The 17,025-nt window shown below is 43.6% G+C and overlaps 1 protein-coding gene across 1 annotated transcript in view; it reads right to left on the bottom strand.

Moving 5' to 3' along the window:
• ANO4 (anoctamin 4) overlaps positions 1-17,025 on the bottom strand; it is a 414,571-nt gene that overhangs the window by 14,205 nt on the left and 383,341 nt on the right. Inside the window, exons 23-26 of the mRNA XM_019480982.2 lie at positions 12,925-13,067; positions 11,785-11,937; positions 6,057-6,204; positions 303-422 (exon numbers count right to left, since the gene is read on the bottom strand). Of these exons, the coding sequence (XP_019336527.2) occupies positions 303-422; positions 6,057-6,204; positions 11,785-11,937; positions 12,925-13,067 (564 nt within the window). The remainder of the gene's footprint in view (positions 1-302; positions 423-6,056; positions 6,205-11,784; positions 11,938-12,924; positions 13,068-17,025) is intronic.

The raw sequence follows: 17,025 nt of genomic DNA on the forward strand, positions 1-17,025 counted from the left end.
CAATTATTATAAAAAATAGTTACCATTTGTTGTATTGTTTTAAAAAAAGTAATTTATATGCAGATGTAAAGTATCTTTGAGAAGCCTGGCCAATTTCCATACCCCGAAGATTAAGCCTTCTTCCTACATGTACAGTACAACTGAAGTCATGGCTGCTTTCATTCCTTTCATGGGAACTTTCAAAAATACATTTTTCATTTCATTTTTTTAAATTCAGAAACATAGTCCAAGCCCAGAATGAATCACATTGCTTCTATCTGCTGATTTCTTAAAAGAAAAGGGTTTTTTGAGGAGAGCCTTACCTGCAATATTTCAATGGTGAGCCGGAGAATTCACTTCCGTTTGATGCTGGTTCTGAACGGTTTTCAAAGTCAGACACCAGAAACACTGATAAACTGGCATTAACATAGCCAACCATACACCTGAAAGGGAAGAAATACTGCATTCAGAATGCTGAGTCCTTTCTAACAACAAATCCCACCCAGGAGAACATTTTTGTCTGGGTTTCCTGACTTCTTTACACTTTAACAATGACATAATATTTAAAAGGATGTTGGGATCATTTCTTTCCCCATCATCCCAAATTTACTTCATTTCATACCTTTAGAAAAAAAAAATTAAAAACTAATTCACACCAACTCCTCTCTCCATTAGCACACCTAAAATGCAACTGACTCAAAAGACAGAGGGACCTAGTACAAAGGTCATTCTCACAAAACACAACTCTTCTTCCCCCCTGGACTGTATTTACATTGCAGTGACTTTAGAGTCCCCCTTTATTCAATTTAGATTACTTTATATTTAGTAACCTAACACATACCCCCTGGCCAATGTAATTTCTCTCCTCCCCCACACCCTCAAAAATGGTGACCCTGACTCAAATTCAACCACCTTTAGATAGGCAAGTAGCACTTAGATGCTATCTTTATCCAGAAGTTGGCATTTTAGGGCATTTACACATATTTAGCTCTAGCACAACTCATCCTGTCCTTCTGAACATGGTCAGAAAGATGTGCTCCAGCTACTTATGTTCTGTAGTGATTCTGTGTTACCTGGTAGCCATCCATGTACATGTCCAAATACCATGAGGATGGCCCATGATGGCTTTGTCTCAGGTGGTTTTACTGACCTGGCAGAGAGGATTCCCTTCTTTTCGGCCTTGAATGACAAGGTATAGTTAGAGGGTGGAGACCTGTCCACTGTACTGTGGGCAGGTCCCCCTGCAAGGGTTTACTACAGGGCCCCCCTGCAAGGGTCTACTACAGGGCCTCTCAATGGGAGGATATCGGCTACACAATTTATGTTGATGGGGGATTGTTCACAGGCTTTCCCTCTAGCTTGCTTCTTTGGTCTTTTGGCTAGGGGCAAGCAAGCCTAGGGGCATCTGAAATCCAAGGCCTCTGGGCTTGGGACTTGTACATTGGGTGCCTGCCATGGATTTGGGAGCATCTGAAGTCTAGGCTGAAGCATCTGGGAGGTAGGATACTTGCTGGTAGTAGCACCACACATACTTGAATGATTGAGCTCTACTCAGCTGACAGAATTTGGAAGTGATTTGGTTGATTGGGCCCAAGACATGAAATTAAAAAAAACAACCCCAAATTTAGGTGCTGAAAAACCACAACTGGGGGAAAACAGCTTGCCAACCATGAGGCAGAAACTATCCCACACCTGTCTAGCTGTATTATCCAATGACTATTAAATACAAAATGGTGAAAAAACATTGGGAGCAGAAGCAGAAGCCAGAAACCAAGCCCCTGCCTCTCCTTTCCAGAGCAGTGCTCATCTCAGAGCTCTTTCCCCTCCTGTGGTCTGCTCCCCTTCTGGCCTCATAGTTTCTCCTTGTGGCTGCTTACTGGGGTAGCTTCAACAAGAAGGGTACTCTTGGTAATGTCTAGCCCATGGCCTGGGGATAAGGACACTTGTTTGGGAAGTGGGGGATACAGATTCAAACCCCCTGTGGATAAGGCAAACCTAGAGCCTGAATCTCCCTAGTGCCCTAATAACTAGGTTAGAGGGCTAAAAGTGGGAGTGCAGGGACGATGTGTAGGGGGTTCATGGGGGTGCACGTGCACCCCCTGAGAGCGCCGGTGCACCCCCTACCAGGCCGCACTCCCTGTTTAGCTGGAGGGCAGGGGGGCAGGTAGGAGCACCAATGCCCACCCTCTGAGCGCTGGCCAGGGAGCAGGGCCATCAGCAAAAGCGGCTGTGCCACTTCTGGAAGTGGCCACGGGACTGTCATGGTGAGTGAGATTGGCCGCAGAAATGACTGGAAGTGGCCATGGCCATGGCTGCTTTCATGGTGAGTGAAATTGGTCACTGGGGGGGCCCCCCCTCCCACTGATCGCTGACTGGTGTCAGGGGGGGCACTCAAGATGCACCAGGCACCTATATGGGAGTGTGTCCCTTTCTTCCATTTTGTGCAAAGTACACAGATATTACTGTATATCTCTTTTTGCAAGAGGAAAAGAATCTAAAATTGACATACACAAAATGCTACAGGCAGTCCTCAACTTACAATGTTTCAAGTTACAATGCTTCACACCTACACCCTTTATAAGTTGACACCCTGTTTCAACTTTACAATGCTTGATCCCAGAGCATGCCATGCCAGCGAACAAGTTGTCTGTGTTGCCTACCTCCCTGGGAACATCTGTCCAAACTTCCTTGGACACTTTCTTTAAGAAAGCAGACAAGACTCCAGAAAAACCTGCAGCCAAGACTCCTGTGAAGACTCCAGCCAAAAACCCTTCAAAATGTCCAGCAAAGTCACCTCAAAGAAGTCCTTCCAAATATGATTGCTATTTATAATATAAATACATTAATGTAGCTATATTACTCATTTATAATTGATTGAGTACTAAATTCTGGGTTATTTTTGGTGAAAATAGGGTATCGTGCCTTGGTTCAGGAACCAATTCCCTCATTTATAACATTGTTTCCTATGGGAAAATCAGTTCTGAGGTACAACGTTTTAACTTTAGGTGCAGTTTTCAGGAACCAATTGTCTTTCTAAATCTGCAGATTGACTGTAATTACATTGCTCAAGTGAGCTGTGTAAATGCTACTTACCCATCTAAAACTGAAGTAGGATTTGAACTCCTATCTCAAAAAATATAATGAAAATTAAAATGGTTTCAGAGATAGGTAACAAAATTATTAGAAGCATTATCAGACTTTGGTACTAGGACAGGTTGAAAAGACAGAGTGTGGTTAGCTTAGAAAGGAGATAACTGAAAGCTAACTTAATAGAGATTCACAAAATAATGAATGGGACAGAAGATAAGGGCTCCTATTTACAGTTTCATAATACAAGAACTAATGAAGACAAAAGGTAATGCATATATTTGAAGCTCATAAAGGAAATAAATTTTCATACAGCCCAGAATTAACTTGCAGAACTCACTGCTACCAGATATCACTAAAGCTAAAAATTTGTTAAGATCTAAGCAAGGTTTAGACACTTCTTTTGGGGGAGAACATGTATAGCTATACTAGAAAGATCTGGGGGTTTTTTACTAGGAAACACACAGCTCTGCTTCCTGACCTACACTAAAAATGATGGTGATCAGGAATAATCCTGCCCTTTGGGCAAATTATTCCAAAAATGTTAACTGGTTCTGGCTATTGTAAGATAGGAGGTATCAGGCTAGATGGAGCTCTGACCTTGAGTGCAAAGTTGTGTGCTCCTTTATGGCTCTGAAACACAAACTTATAATTGTAGGGTCAACAATAATGTGTAACAAAGGAACTCTGGGAGAGCTGGCTAGTTCAAGTCTAGTGGTAGTATAACAGCATAAACCTAATAGTATTGTGATTGCTCTACTTTGCACTCGGCACATGTGGAAAAGTCCAGTTAAACTTGTATACTATTGAACACTATGAGGCTGAAGAGGTTTTACTTCTACAATCAATCAGGTGAGAAAGAACCAGAGATATCAACACTTTCTCAGACGCATCTCCATCATAACTGCCACCTTCCCAAAGTGTCTAGATACATGCAACACATCTGATCCAAACCAGCTTCACTTCTAAAAGCAAAGCAAAGACCATCCATAAAATGACATGGACAAAATAAACAAATGTGGAAAACCAGCTTACTTTTGCTTTCATTACACTAGAACTGTGCTAAACAGGAATCATGTTTAAACTTGCTTTCCATTACAGAAAGGGATAAAACGTGAAATAAAACATGAAATACAAAATCCTGTTACAACTTATACTGTCTTCAGGGGCAAGGACACCCATCCAGTCTATGTTCTGTTGAAATATAGTACACAAAATCTTATTGATTTTGGTTTGCTGTAGCCAGCAGCCCTAGGAAACCTGATTTGATTCTTGAAAACTCATTTCAGGACATTTCCAGCATTATATCATAGGCTGTGCTATGTATTGCCATCATTACTGCTCAGAGTTACCAAGCCAGCCAGGTTCACACATCTCCACATCATTATTTCAGATTGTTTGGGCACGTATGCAGGAAGACTGAACTGCACTAATTCTCATTTGGATGGTTTTCTTTATGAATAATAAGACTGGCATTTATTTTAACTATAAGCTTAATTAAATTCAGTGGGAAATTTGGGTTTGAAGATTATTAACAACTTAGCTTTGGCTCACAACCTGTGTCCAGAGAATTAAGTATACTATTATTTTTAGCATCAATATGCATCATATGGGCTGAATTTATTATTTTTCTTGGAAGAATAAAAAAACCCAAACCCTAAGAGACTTTGCGCTAGATATTCCAGACCTCTGAGTTGCAGAAACTGGGTATGCATGTAGACTTTTAGAATGGTCTCTACTTTTGTGTGGGCACTAATTTAGTATCAGTGTCTTTGATGTTGACAAATAAAGGCTTTTAGGAAAAAATAGATTGTGTGGTTTACAAGTGGTTTATTCAGAGAGTCTCTGCAAGATTATTAAAACATTGTTTAAAGAGTTGAAAAAAATTATGTTTTAAGATGTGTTCCTTAAGTAAAGTCAGTACCTCTAAAGTCTAAACCAAACTAGCTGGAGAACAATAGCATTATATTTGCTTCCTTATAAAATGTAATTTCAAAATGCATTTTCTGCCACTTTAATATGAAATAAATTTATAACACAGAAGAGTTGACATTGCATGAATACCCGGTGAGTATTCTCAGTGGCAGCAGACATAACACTTTACCAACTGAAGGATTCCTTACAACTGTTTATGGAAACAGAATTTTTTCCCCCTCTTGGCATCTTCTGAAATATAAAGTTCTTGACAGCATAACAAGCTTGCAACAGTGCCAATCACATACTTTCACTTCAACTGCTCATTTCCCAACAGTCTGATTACATATCCAAATACGGCAAACAGCAACAACAACAGCAAAAAAAGAACCCTCCCACTTCTTTACCAGGGAAGGAAAATAAATCTACCAAAAAAAAAAAAATGCTTGATAGCAGGATCCAGGCTAACTTATTATGTTTCACTTAGCTTGCTTAGCTCATTTCTTTTAGTGCAGTAGAGTGAGCACTGGTGTAGCAGCAAGAAACTGATTTTGGTTTCAGACATTCTAATATAAGAGCTGTGTTCAAAAAGAATCAATTACTTTGTGCAGTAAATAACAACTCACTCTATTATGCTAGAATTGCTTCCTCTTATTTGTCTGCATTTTTTTGAATTAATGTACATAAAGGACTATATAAGAGAAAGGAGGCTTTGTGAATAAGCTAACTATTAAAGGTCAGATCCACAGCTGGTGAAAATCAGTGTAGTCTAATGACTACAAAGGAACTTCACCGATTTATGCCAGCTGAGAATTGAGATTTCACATATTGATTATGGTAATAGAATGTTACTAAATCCACTGAAATCTCTATAACCCATCTGGAACTTTTTTCCTTAAGTTAAGACTATAAATTTCAGTTACCTATTAAACTGTATTAATGATGTGCAATCTGTACCTACCCAGCACATTTTGATTAATGGAATTGGTAAACATGGAGACAGCAATGTTATATTTGTCTGTGTTTCAAGGGAACAGGGATTTTAATGCATGTTGCTATTCTTAAAGAAAACTCACTTTTGTCCAGCTTCTCCTTGACCTGCACAAGGTCCATATTTGTAAGCATAAACTAGCCGAGGGATGAAGTCTGAAGTCACAGCTATAACAAATGCGTTTGTGATAACAGAAAGAATTCCAATGCCTTCCAGAATTCCATACCAGATTCCTATTCAATAAAGAAAACACATTAATTGGAGGAATATAATGAATAATGAAGTTCAAATATTGCAGACTGCCTTTTTGGGAGTATTTGATTGTTCTCATTTCAGTCATTTAGCATACTGGTGCTCAACCTTCTGGTCCCATGGGCTGGATGAGTGGCCACCCAGTGTGGGGCCAGTCCAAGGTGTTGGGCTGTGATCAAGCATGCTGGCTCAGCCCTGCGCACCAGACCTGGTTGTGAACTGACCCCATGCACTGCCCTAACACCACACCACATGCTGACCCAGCCCTTAGCGCTGAATCTGATCGTAGAGCAACCCCCTAAGCTAGTGCAATTCAGCATGCAGGGCTGTGTCATCTGGCCTGCTGGGCTCCCCACAGGTCCAAAAATTCAGCAGTCAGGGAGTACAGCAGAGGAAGTGTTAACTGCTGCAGCTTCCAGAGACACTTCCAGAACTGCAGCAATTAACAGTTTCATCACTCCTCTACTGCCAAATTTATGGATATGTAGGGACATCTCTGGGCCGGATGACATAGCCCCACAGGTCAGATTTGGCCTGCATGCCAGAGGTTGAGCACCACTGATTTAGCATGTTTCTTTTCTGAATCAACATCAATCATCTAGGCAAACATGAATCTATGTATTTGAATGTAATAAGATGTGGATCAGGAAGAGAGTAATTTCACAGCTGAGTAGAGCTGATCAGAAAATTTGCAACAAAACCTTTTTTGGGGGGCAGACAACGATACATCATTGAAACAGAAACTTTTTGAGGAAGCATAACTAATTTCAACAAAACTTTCATCAGGAAGGTTTTTTAAGTCCAGCATGAAATTTCTGATCAGAAAGACACCACCCCATAACAGGCTAGTAGTTAAGGCAGGGGTAGGCAAAATATGGCTCGCAGGTTGTATCTGGTCCACCAATTGATTCTATCTGGCCCGTGGCACCAGCAGAGGCTGAAGAAAGAAAGCTGCCACCCATCCATGGGCAGGATAGCAATTGGCTGGCTACAGGCAGTGGCTCCAGCCTCTACTGGCATGGCAGGGGACACTAGGTGCAAGCAGCCCTGCCTGCCTGCCTGGCACCACGTGGCATTCTGGGAGATGGAGTCTGACCCTGTGGTGCTGGATGGGTGGGTGGGCAGGACTGCTTCCACCCAGCCTTCCCCATGGTGCAGCAGAGGCTGGAGCCTCACCTGCCCACCAGGCACCGTGTAGCAGGGACGGTGGGCAAGGTGGGGAACTGACCCTCCCACCCTGGCCTCCCCTGTTGGGGTCTGCACAGCGGGTGGGGGGGAGGCCAAGAGGCAGGAGCATTTTTCCCCTCTTGCAGCCCAGCTCTGTGGGGCTGTGAATACCATGACCCCACCCTCGGCGCAGCATGGCTCTCAACCCCATTCTTGTCTGCAGGTGTCAGCCAAACTGGGAATGGTGGGGGTGTGGGGAAGGCGGGGAGAAGCAGAGATAAGAAACTACAGCCCAGGGTGGGCTCATGCTCCCACTGCTGCTCTGGTGCCAGCCTTGGCCCGGCTAAGGGGAGTTCATATATGCGTGTGAGGGTGAGAGTGAAAATGAGTGTGAGAGTATGTGTGTGTGACAGAGAGAGAGAGTGCATGTGTGTGAGTGAGTGTGTGTGTGCACATGCGTGGCATGCAACAGCTCACCAAAACTAAAGTGGCTCTCCTGTCCAAATAATTGCTTACCCCTGAATTAAAGCACTCAACTGTGACCTGAAGGACAAACTGAAGCCAAAGCAGGAACTAGAACCTGGATTTACCATGGTCTGACTGAATGCTCTAGCCATTGGGATACTACTGCTTATTCTGAAGTAGTCTCTCCAATTCTTATGTTTTTCATAAACAATTTTGAATATCTATTATTTGAAAGATCTATTATATGTTCTGTAATAAAACAAACAAAAACATTTCTAAAACTTCTGCTGATTTTTATCTCATTTTATTTATTGCATAATCGATTTTTTGCTTCCCAGCCAGCACTACAGCTGGGCTATTTCCTACCAAAGCAATGATGTTTACAGTTGTATATACGCTGCCAGCATGAGCCCTAATCACCTGGCACTAGAATAAAGATCCAGTTAACTTGTGAGTATGCAACATGACATCCCAAAGGATGAGCCTTAATATAGGCAGCCAATACACCAAGCATATTCATCATACCTGAATGGTGAGGGTATAAATTGCAGCCAAGAACACGGATACAGCTTTTTTTCTTGAGCTTCCACGTTTGTGATGGAAGAGATATGTCATTGGTTATTCAGTGCTACAATCAATTTGTTTTAAAGATGTAGTAAATAAGTCCCCAAATACTTGTGACACAGGGGACGCATCTACATGAGATGCTTGCTGCAGAGTTACCTAATTAACTCCACGGTAAAGCGTCACCAGTCTATGCATGCAGAGCTATTAGGCCTGAGTAAACTAATAACTCCACTGTAGGTTAGTACTGCCAGATACAAGTACTATCCTACGGCAGAGTTATTTACTTTGCCAGCTGGCAGGCAGCCCCTGCTCTGAAGCACCCTCATGACTCGTCCAGCCCTGACAGCTAGCTGCACACAGAAGCACCCTCGTGCCCCAGCCAGCCCCTCCGCAGCACATTGAACTGGGTCAGAGCATCCCTGGGCTGGCAAGCTGACCCCCAAACCTCCTGCCAGGGACAATACCATTAGAGAACTGAAAAAAAAGACCACAGAACAAAATTAATTTTATTTTCTTGTTTTACTTAACTTTCAGAAATAAAAAATAGTTCCCCTGGTTGCCCCTATCCAGTCCATGGCTTCATTTAGTTCATTCATTCATTCACACATTCATTCAGGGAACTGAGGAAAGGCAGAATTGTCTGAATTAAGGCTTCTTTCCCTATCGATCCTTCGTAAACGACATTGAATAAGTGTATCTAAATGCAGATTCCTGTGAACCCACAAAATAAGAATTTCTGGGCAAAGTACAGAAGTCTGTTCCACTGGTTTTTGTTCAAGAATGATGGGAGATCATTTATGATGAATAAAACCCATAGACCAAATAATTACTTGTAGAGTATATAAGTACAAAAAATACCCTTAAAAGGAAATGATCCAAGATTTGTCTTTAAAGTCTGCTCAAATCTGCAGATGACACCTCTTAAGGTATCCTGACTTAAGAGACCATCTTAAGTGAATGTTACATGTAACGAATAACATTTGGCTCATCACTTCTTAGATGATCCCTTCCAGGCAAACACTTCTATTAAGTAATGAATTATTTACAGTCCTTCATATAGTCATGTAAAAGAAGTTTTATTATCTTTCATATTGAAAAGTGAGAGCTCCAAGTGCCAGATTCCTATACCCTTAGCTGTACTTGTCACACTTCACCCTGTAAGTAATCTCACTGGAGCCAACAAGACTATTCATGACACCTTGATATGACAAATGAACCCTGTTCATCAAAGCAGTTAAATATATGTTCAGTTTTAGCTACATTCTTAAATCCCATTAACTTTAATGAATTTGAAAGCCATTTTTACTGCTTTGCTGAACTGGGGCCAAAAAAAGTATTATTCACTGTGAAAAAGGGTCTTAAATGTTTCCTTTTTCCTAAGTGGTTATTCTTTACATCTCATTTTAAATTAGAATGACAGTGACTGACTAGAAAGTTGTGAAAAAAAATGAATAATAATTATTATTACTTGGCAGCTGGGGGCTTACCAACTCTGAGTCAATATAGCCACTGAGTTGATCCTCTGCCTCACAATTAATCCTGAAATATTTGCAAAAGACTTCTCATTTACCCAAAGAAACTTGTCTGCTTATATCAGATCAACATGGCTACAACCAACATCCCCTTCTGTGAGCATGAGGCTCATTCTCTTAATAAGTCAATGAGGGGAATTCACTGTATTTAGAGTGAAGAGAAGTACGTGCTATAGAGAAGGTGTGTCTACTAAAAAAAAAAAAGCCAGCAGAGAATATGGAACACCTCTTTTTAAAATCTTGACGGCTAAGTCAACCATGAAGTCATTACAAGCATATTTTTCAATGAAGATTAGTTAGTGACAACAGTAAGCTGGCATTAGATATTTGAAGCATTCTGTATGGAAAAAGAATTCCATAATTCTAATATAATAAAAACTTTAGTCTGTCTGTCTGTCTGTCTGTCTGTAATGCTTTATGAGCACTCTGATTGGTTGTCTCGGCAGCCAATCACAATGGTGACTGAAACAACCAATCAGAATGCTTTGCATAGACACATGTGGTGGAGCACCGCCATGACAGCAGGGACTGAAGGGCCGGAGTGGCATGGCAAGGCCAGCGGCACTGGCCTTGCTCCCTGTCCCCAGCCCTGCTCCTAGGAGGCAGAGAGGGATGGCGGGGACAGACTGGCATGGCAGGGTGCTGCCATGATGGCAGAGATGGAGGGGACAGAGCGGGGGGGTGAGGCCAGCAGTGCTGGCCTTGCCATGCCCCCAGCCCTGCTCCTTGGAGGCGGTGGTGATGTGGGGTGCTGGCAGTGCAACACCGGCCTCACCCTTCCACTCTGGCCTTGTTGCTGCATCCAAGGGGTGGTCTCACCCCCCCGCCCCCAAGCTCTGCTCCTTGGAGGCAGCGGTGACACTGGCCAGCTTCATCCCCGCTGTCAAGGCAGAGCTCCATCCCTGGCAGAGGGGAATGCAGGGGATGGCCAGGGAAGGACTGACAAGACACAGCGTCACCATGATTGACATGATGGAGTGCGGGGGTGAGGCCAGCACTGTGCTGCCAGCACCCCACGCTGCCACTGCCTCCAAGGAGCAGGGCTGGGGTGGGAGGGGGGCCAGGACACCCCTTGGATGCGATGGCAGTGTGGGGTGCTGGCAGCGGGAATGGTGGGGCAAGCTTCCCCCCCACTCCTGGAAGGTGGCAGCAGCATGGGATCATGGGTAGTGGTGATCTGTCCCTGCTAGCTTCCCTTGGCAGGGAGGGGGAGGTGGCAGGGAAGATGGGAGGAAGGGAGGGGGAGTGGGGAGTGGGACGGCGAATAGGGGGGTTCTGGTGGCAGCACCCCCCTACTGCCACCATGCCCCCCTCCCTGCTCCCACCACCCAGTCCTGAAAACAGCTGCCAGAGAGGGGGAGGTGGTGGGGAGGAGAGAGGGAGGGGAGGCAGGGAGGGAGGGAGGGAGGGATGTTGCATGTGGCTGGACATGGACCAGCGGCAGTGTGGGGCACTGGATGTCAGTGGCTGCCACCGTGTGCAAACTTCCCTCCATCTCTGTTCTTGGGAGCCAGTGGTGGTATGGGGTGGAGCGGCAGGGGGTGTGGGACCACACTGGGAGTGGGGCCACACTGGGAGTGGCAGAGGGTGGGAGAGGGGCCCACGGGGCTGGTGCATGGGGCCAGAGGTGGAGCAGCGGCACCATGGGGTGCTGGGTGGTGGCACTCCATCTCCACCACCCCCATTATTCATAATGGGCAATTTGCTAGTTATTTATAATAAGGACAATACTTGAAATCAAAGACACTTTCTTTCGTACCACGGAATTGTTAGGTGAGTAGTTCCATCCAATTACCAATATTTTGTCTTTAAAAAGAGACACAAACTCACCTATATCTTTGGCTCTTGAAGCTAATGGTCGCCTCCATTGTGTTACAAATTTGTATGCATCAAGCCGGATTTCAATAATATTGTTAAGTAAGGCCAGAAGTGGTGCCAGTGGAAAAGCTGCCACAAAGATGGTTGTGAATCCAAACTGAAGAACTAGGAAGGGAAATCAAAGGTTGCAGGTTTTTCATATTTAATTTCAAGACATTATCCAAAGCGCTAAGCTACCCAGCTGTCACATAGCTATTACATTTGTTTCTTATATTGTCTAATAGTGGCGGCAATATAGCCATTTATTTTTCCCAAAAGGCCTAGCCCCGGTCACAGAACAAACAAATGAATTTCCCAAGTCCTTAGACAATCACATCACCTTTAAGAAAAGCGTTGATGAACTGGGTATTTTAGAGTGGTTTGCTGATCTGCCTAGCATTTTTTTTACATCAATGCAAGCTGATGTTGCCCTGCACCTCCAGAAAGGATGTCTCTGGACTTTCATAATATTGATGTAACAGTTTAGACCCTTCTCAGAGTAGCTAAACCCCTGTAACTCCTTCTAATTTCAGTGGAACTGCACCAGGACTCATCTATGTATTACAAGCGCAGCTCACTTGAGTAAGACAAGGTTCCTTTTTGCTTCCAATGAAAGCAGAGTTTCTTAAAAGTAGTCTACTCAATAACCTTCCCTATAAATTGTAGTTAGTAAATGCTAATGACTTTTCACTATACTCAATCATACAGCTATGTGCCATATAAGAAAGTAAGACCTCAAAAGAATTTTTTTAATCAGAATAAATAGTGGATGTCTAAGCAGATAGTGCAGTTGAAGGAGTAAGAATTTTGGGGCTTTAATTTAGAAGCTAACTCACCTCTCATAAAGCCAACTAGGCAGAAAGGGTATTTCATGAGTCTGGTACCTCACAAGAAGCCCTATTAGAAAGGTTGCCTTGGTTTGGTTCTCAGAAAGTCACCTAACTTGTGATAATGCATCTTGAGTTTCATACAGCAGCACCCTGGACTGTTGAATAGAACATCAGACTTCTTGCTCCAAGAAACAAATAAATAAAACAACCCAAAAAGATAACACAAAAAAGATAATACCATTAAAATCTAGCAGAAAAGAGGGAAATCAGAACATTTTCATACTCATTTCTAGGTATTCATCAAAGAGTCCATAAGCATTCATAGGCTGAAGATTGTAGTCCTTTTCCCACTGTGGGAAGCTTGCTTTTCTGTGTGAGCCATGCTCTTGTCGTAACTTTCTCCTGGTCCACCAGTTCTGAATTAATCTACATATTCAAATACATTTAAAAAAAATCACATTGATCAGTTACTCATCTCAAACATGAATGATTCACAACTGGATTTTAAATAAGAAGTCAAAATAATGGACAAGTCAGTACAGATACAGAAGTCTCGTGCACATCTACCAGAAGACTCATAGAGTAGGATTGAGTTTATTATTGTCAACTATATCTGATAAAGGCAGGGATGGAAGCTGATGAAGATAGGTGGGATCATCCTCTTCCCAGTCCCTTTTCACTTCTAAATTAATGGGGAATATTATAGACACAAATATACACAAATACTCACACAAAAGTGATTGTATCAGTGAGTGTATGGGAGAGTTTGGCATTAGAAAACAAAGGGGCTAATGCACTGAAAAATATCTTGTATTGTTTATGAAGGTAGAAGGAACTGCTGGATTTTTTTCAGACCTGCGTTGTTATTAACAAGGGAAAAGAAGCTACACTGGTTTTTATTTATTTGCTTAACTTCCTCCTCCTCCCTGCCTATAATAGCAAATTACTTGACTCAATCGGAGCTTGGAGGGGGAGGTAAATTTTTGCTGAATGACAGACAGTGTGTCTTCTGGAACTGAATGCTCAGTAAAATAACGGACAGAGAAAACTGTGGGCTAATGCTTGTGTACATACTGTTGACAAGGGATTAGCAGACAATGTAACCCCCCGCCCCCCAACCAACAACCTCATCTCAGTGTGGGAGGAGGAGATTTGATTAGATGTCAGAGAGCATGAATTGCTCCCAGAAGGCCTCCCTTGCCTCATTAGGTCAGGTGACTATTGTGTGTTGAGCTGAAAAAAATAAAATCAATGTATTGCTACTAGGAAAGAAAGGAAGGCAAAGAGCTCCTGGCAGAGCCTCTCCTTTGGTTTGCACTTCAGCTGCATGGCTGGCTAATGGTGGAGATCTGTGCAAGTGAAGGGAGTACCTTAAACAATTTAAAACTTTTCCTAGGTTGCTCCCTTCCTTCTTCTAGCTGTAGCTAGTGAGCTGTTTCCAGGAAGCTATGTAGTGACTAATCGCTTGTTTTTAAGGGTGACACAGGAATTTTTCCATTGACCCAATTGGCAGAAGTGTGGGAGGTTTTTTCACTTTCCTTGCGGCTCATGTTCATCCTATGATCAACCATAACCCTGAAGTCCCTTTCAGCCATCATGCTAGCCAGGACATCTCCTCCTAACCTATATTTATGTTGCTGACTACTTTTCCCCAGATGAAGCACTCTGCATTTATCTTTATTGAACTGCATGCAGTTCCTTCACTCAGCTTTCCAGCTTATCCAGGTCAGCTTGGACCTGCATTCTGTCCCCTAGCGTGATCGCTTTTCCCCATAACTTAGGATCATCTGCAAACTTGGCTAGTGTACTTTCCACATCCTCATCTAAACCGTTGACAAAGATGTTGAACAGCACGGGGCCAAGAGCCGAACCCTGCGAGACACCCCTGGCCACCTCCTGCCAAGACGATACAGACCCATCCACCAACACTCTCTGGGTTTGACCCCTTTGCATTGGAGAGGTGTAGTTGGGTAAGGGTGTCTAAGATTCAAAAGGATTGTTTAACTGCATAAACCTAAAAGGGTTAGTTCCCAGAGGTGCACGAAATCTGATTTTAGCTGGTGGATCTTGTGCCAGTAAGTAAAAGCATGAATTCTTCACAGTCTGGTGTGCCCTTTTGTACTCTCTTTCAGCTGAGAATTTAACATCAGTTTTGAATTGGAGTTCTCTCTGTCACTTCACTGACATTCCTCCAGTTTGATCTTTTCCACACCTTTCTTATGCTGCTCGCTCATTCATGCTTTCTCTCTCTCTTAACCTGCTCACATTTGGCTGGCATTGGCTTGGCGAACTTCACAGAAATTTGAGACCTTGAGCGCTGGTGTTTAATTTTTAAAGAGTCTGATGCTTGGATGAAGCTGAAGCTTCACTTGCATTTCCTGCTTTCCTCCTTGTGTGAGTATTAAATCACGTAAGTATTAGAAGGATAAACTGGCTATAATACAGGTTTCCCTTGCTTTATGCAGGTTCTGTATGTGCGAATTCGCTCTTATATGATGGCACTTTTTATATCAAAAATTCATTATACGAGAGGTAAATTCACTCTTATGTAATTGGTGCGGTGGAAGCCTGCAGTCAGCTGCTTTGTGCGGTGCATTGTGGGAATGACGCACCAAAATATAGTCTCCTATGTGGATCTGTGCTCCTCACTCGTCTGTGATACGTGTTTCTGTAGTTGCCATCCCTATTACGATAGTGCCCTGTGCTTGAGTGTACGGTCTGATGTTGGCGAGTACCAAAATTGTCTTGTAAAAGTGGTAGAAATGGATCTGGGGGTCAGTACAGTCGTGGTCTTGGAATGTATTCCTATTTGTTACATTGTAAAGTGGGTTCCCTTTATGCGAATTTGAGTTATGTGTCATTTTCCAGGAATGCATTTACTGCATAGTGAGGGAAACTTGTACAGGCCTGGAGAGGTCTGAAGGCATTCCACTGCCAGTATTTGGTCTCTGGTTTCTATGGAGGATTTTAATAAAATTATCTTGGATTTGCAGAGCAGAAATCTTTTGAGGTTACAAAAGTCACATTGGAATGAGAGTCTTTGGAGGAGCCTCTGTTTCATCCAGAATTACTTTAGGGGAGTTCAAACCTGAATGGGAAGTCAAATGCCTTTTGAAAAAGTAAATTTGGCATCTCTAACAGGTTGGTTGGAAAGCTTCTGTTATCATCAGCACCAGTGTAGTGCAGTGGCTACACTGCCTAGTGCCCTACCAGACTGTGGCTGGCCTCTATCCTGAGGCAATTCAGTGGGTATTAAACATGACCAGGGATATGGGATTTCTGTTCACTGTGGAAAAATGTGGAATTTCTCATTTCATATATTTCATAGACATTAGGGCTGGAAGGGACCTTGAAAGATCATCAGGTCCAGCCCTCTTCCCTAGGGGCAGGAAGTCACCTAGGATCAAAGGATGTCAGCAAGATAAGCGTCCAAATGTTTTTTGAACGTTTCCAGAGTAGGTGCTTACACCATCTCTAGGGGGAGTTTGTTCCAGGTCTTGGGGGCTCGGACAGTAAAGAAGTTTTTCCTTATGTCCAGTCTAAAATGGTCTTGCAGGAGTTTCTGACCATTAGACCTTGTCATCCCCTGGGGTGCTCTGGTGAACAGGTGTTCCCCCAGATCCTGATGCACACCCCTGATGTACTTATAGGCTGCCACCAGATCACCCCTGAGCCTGCACTTCCCCAGGCTGAAGAGTCCCATAGCTCGCAGCCTCTCTTCATAAGGCCTGTTCTCTTGCCCTCTGATCATGAACGTGGCTCTCGTCTGGACTCTTTCAAACTTCTCCACATCCTTCCTGAATGCTCAGAACTGGATACAGGATTAATGGAGAAAAATGGAGATTTTCTATTTTAAAGGAGAAAATAATGGATTTTCTCTTTTAAAGGAGAAAGAGGTGGGAAATCATGGGTTTTTCTTTGCAGGCTGGCCAAGTTTCAGCCTGCAAGGGGCTGCTTGGGGCTGTGGGGAATGGAAGGAGGGTGATCAGAAGTAGGGGGTGCCACGTGCACATGCATAGGCAACTCGTAGGAGGGTACTGGGGGACACATGCCCCCCCCGAGATTGGCTGCTGCTGCCGCTGGCTTCTGCAGGCAGTTGCTGATTGCCGCTCACAAACCTCCCCTCACGCCGCCACCACTGATGCTGGTTTCTGTGGGCAGTTGCCACTCACCACCCCGCCACCAATGCCACTGACACTGCAGCCCACAAACTGTGCCCCCCCACCCACTCTTGGGAGGCACCAGTTATTCATGTGCATGCACACATACATATAGCAGCCAGGTAGTGTAGACAGCAGCTCCCGCAGCTTCCTCCAGGTAAGTCTATGGGGGAAGGGCACAGGCCATGCATTGGGTGGGGTGGAAGGGGCACAGGCAGCACATT

This window comes from Alligator mississippiensis, chromosome 4, assembly GCF_030867095.1.
Source record: "Alligator mississippiensis isolate rAllMis1 chromosome 4, rAllMis1, whole genome shotgun sequence".
Taxonomy (NCBI): domain Eukaryota; kingdom Metazoa; phylum Chordata; order Crocodylia; family Alligatoridae; genus Alligator; species Alligator mississippiensis.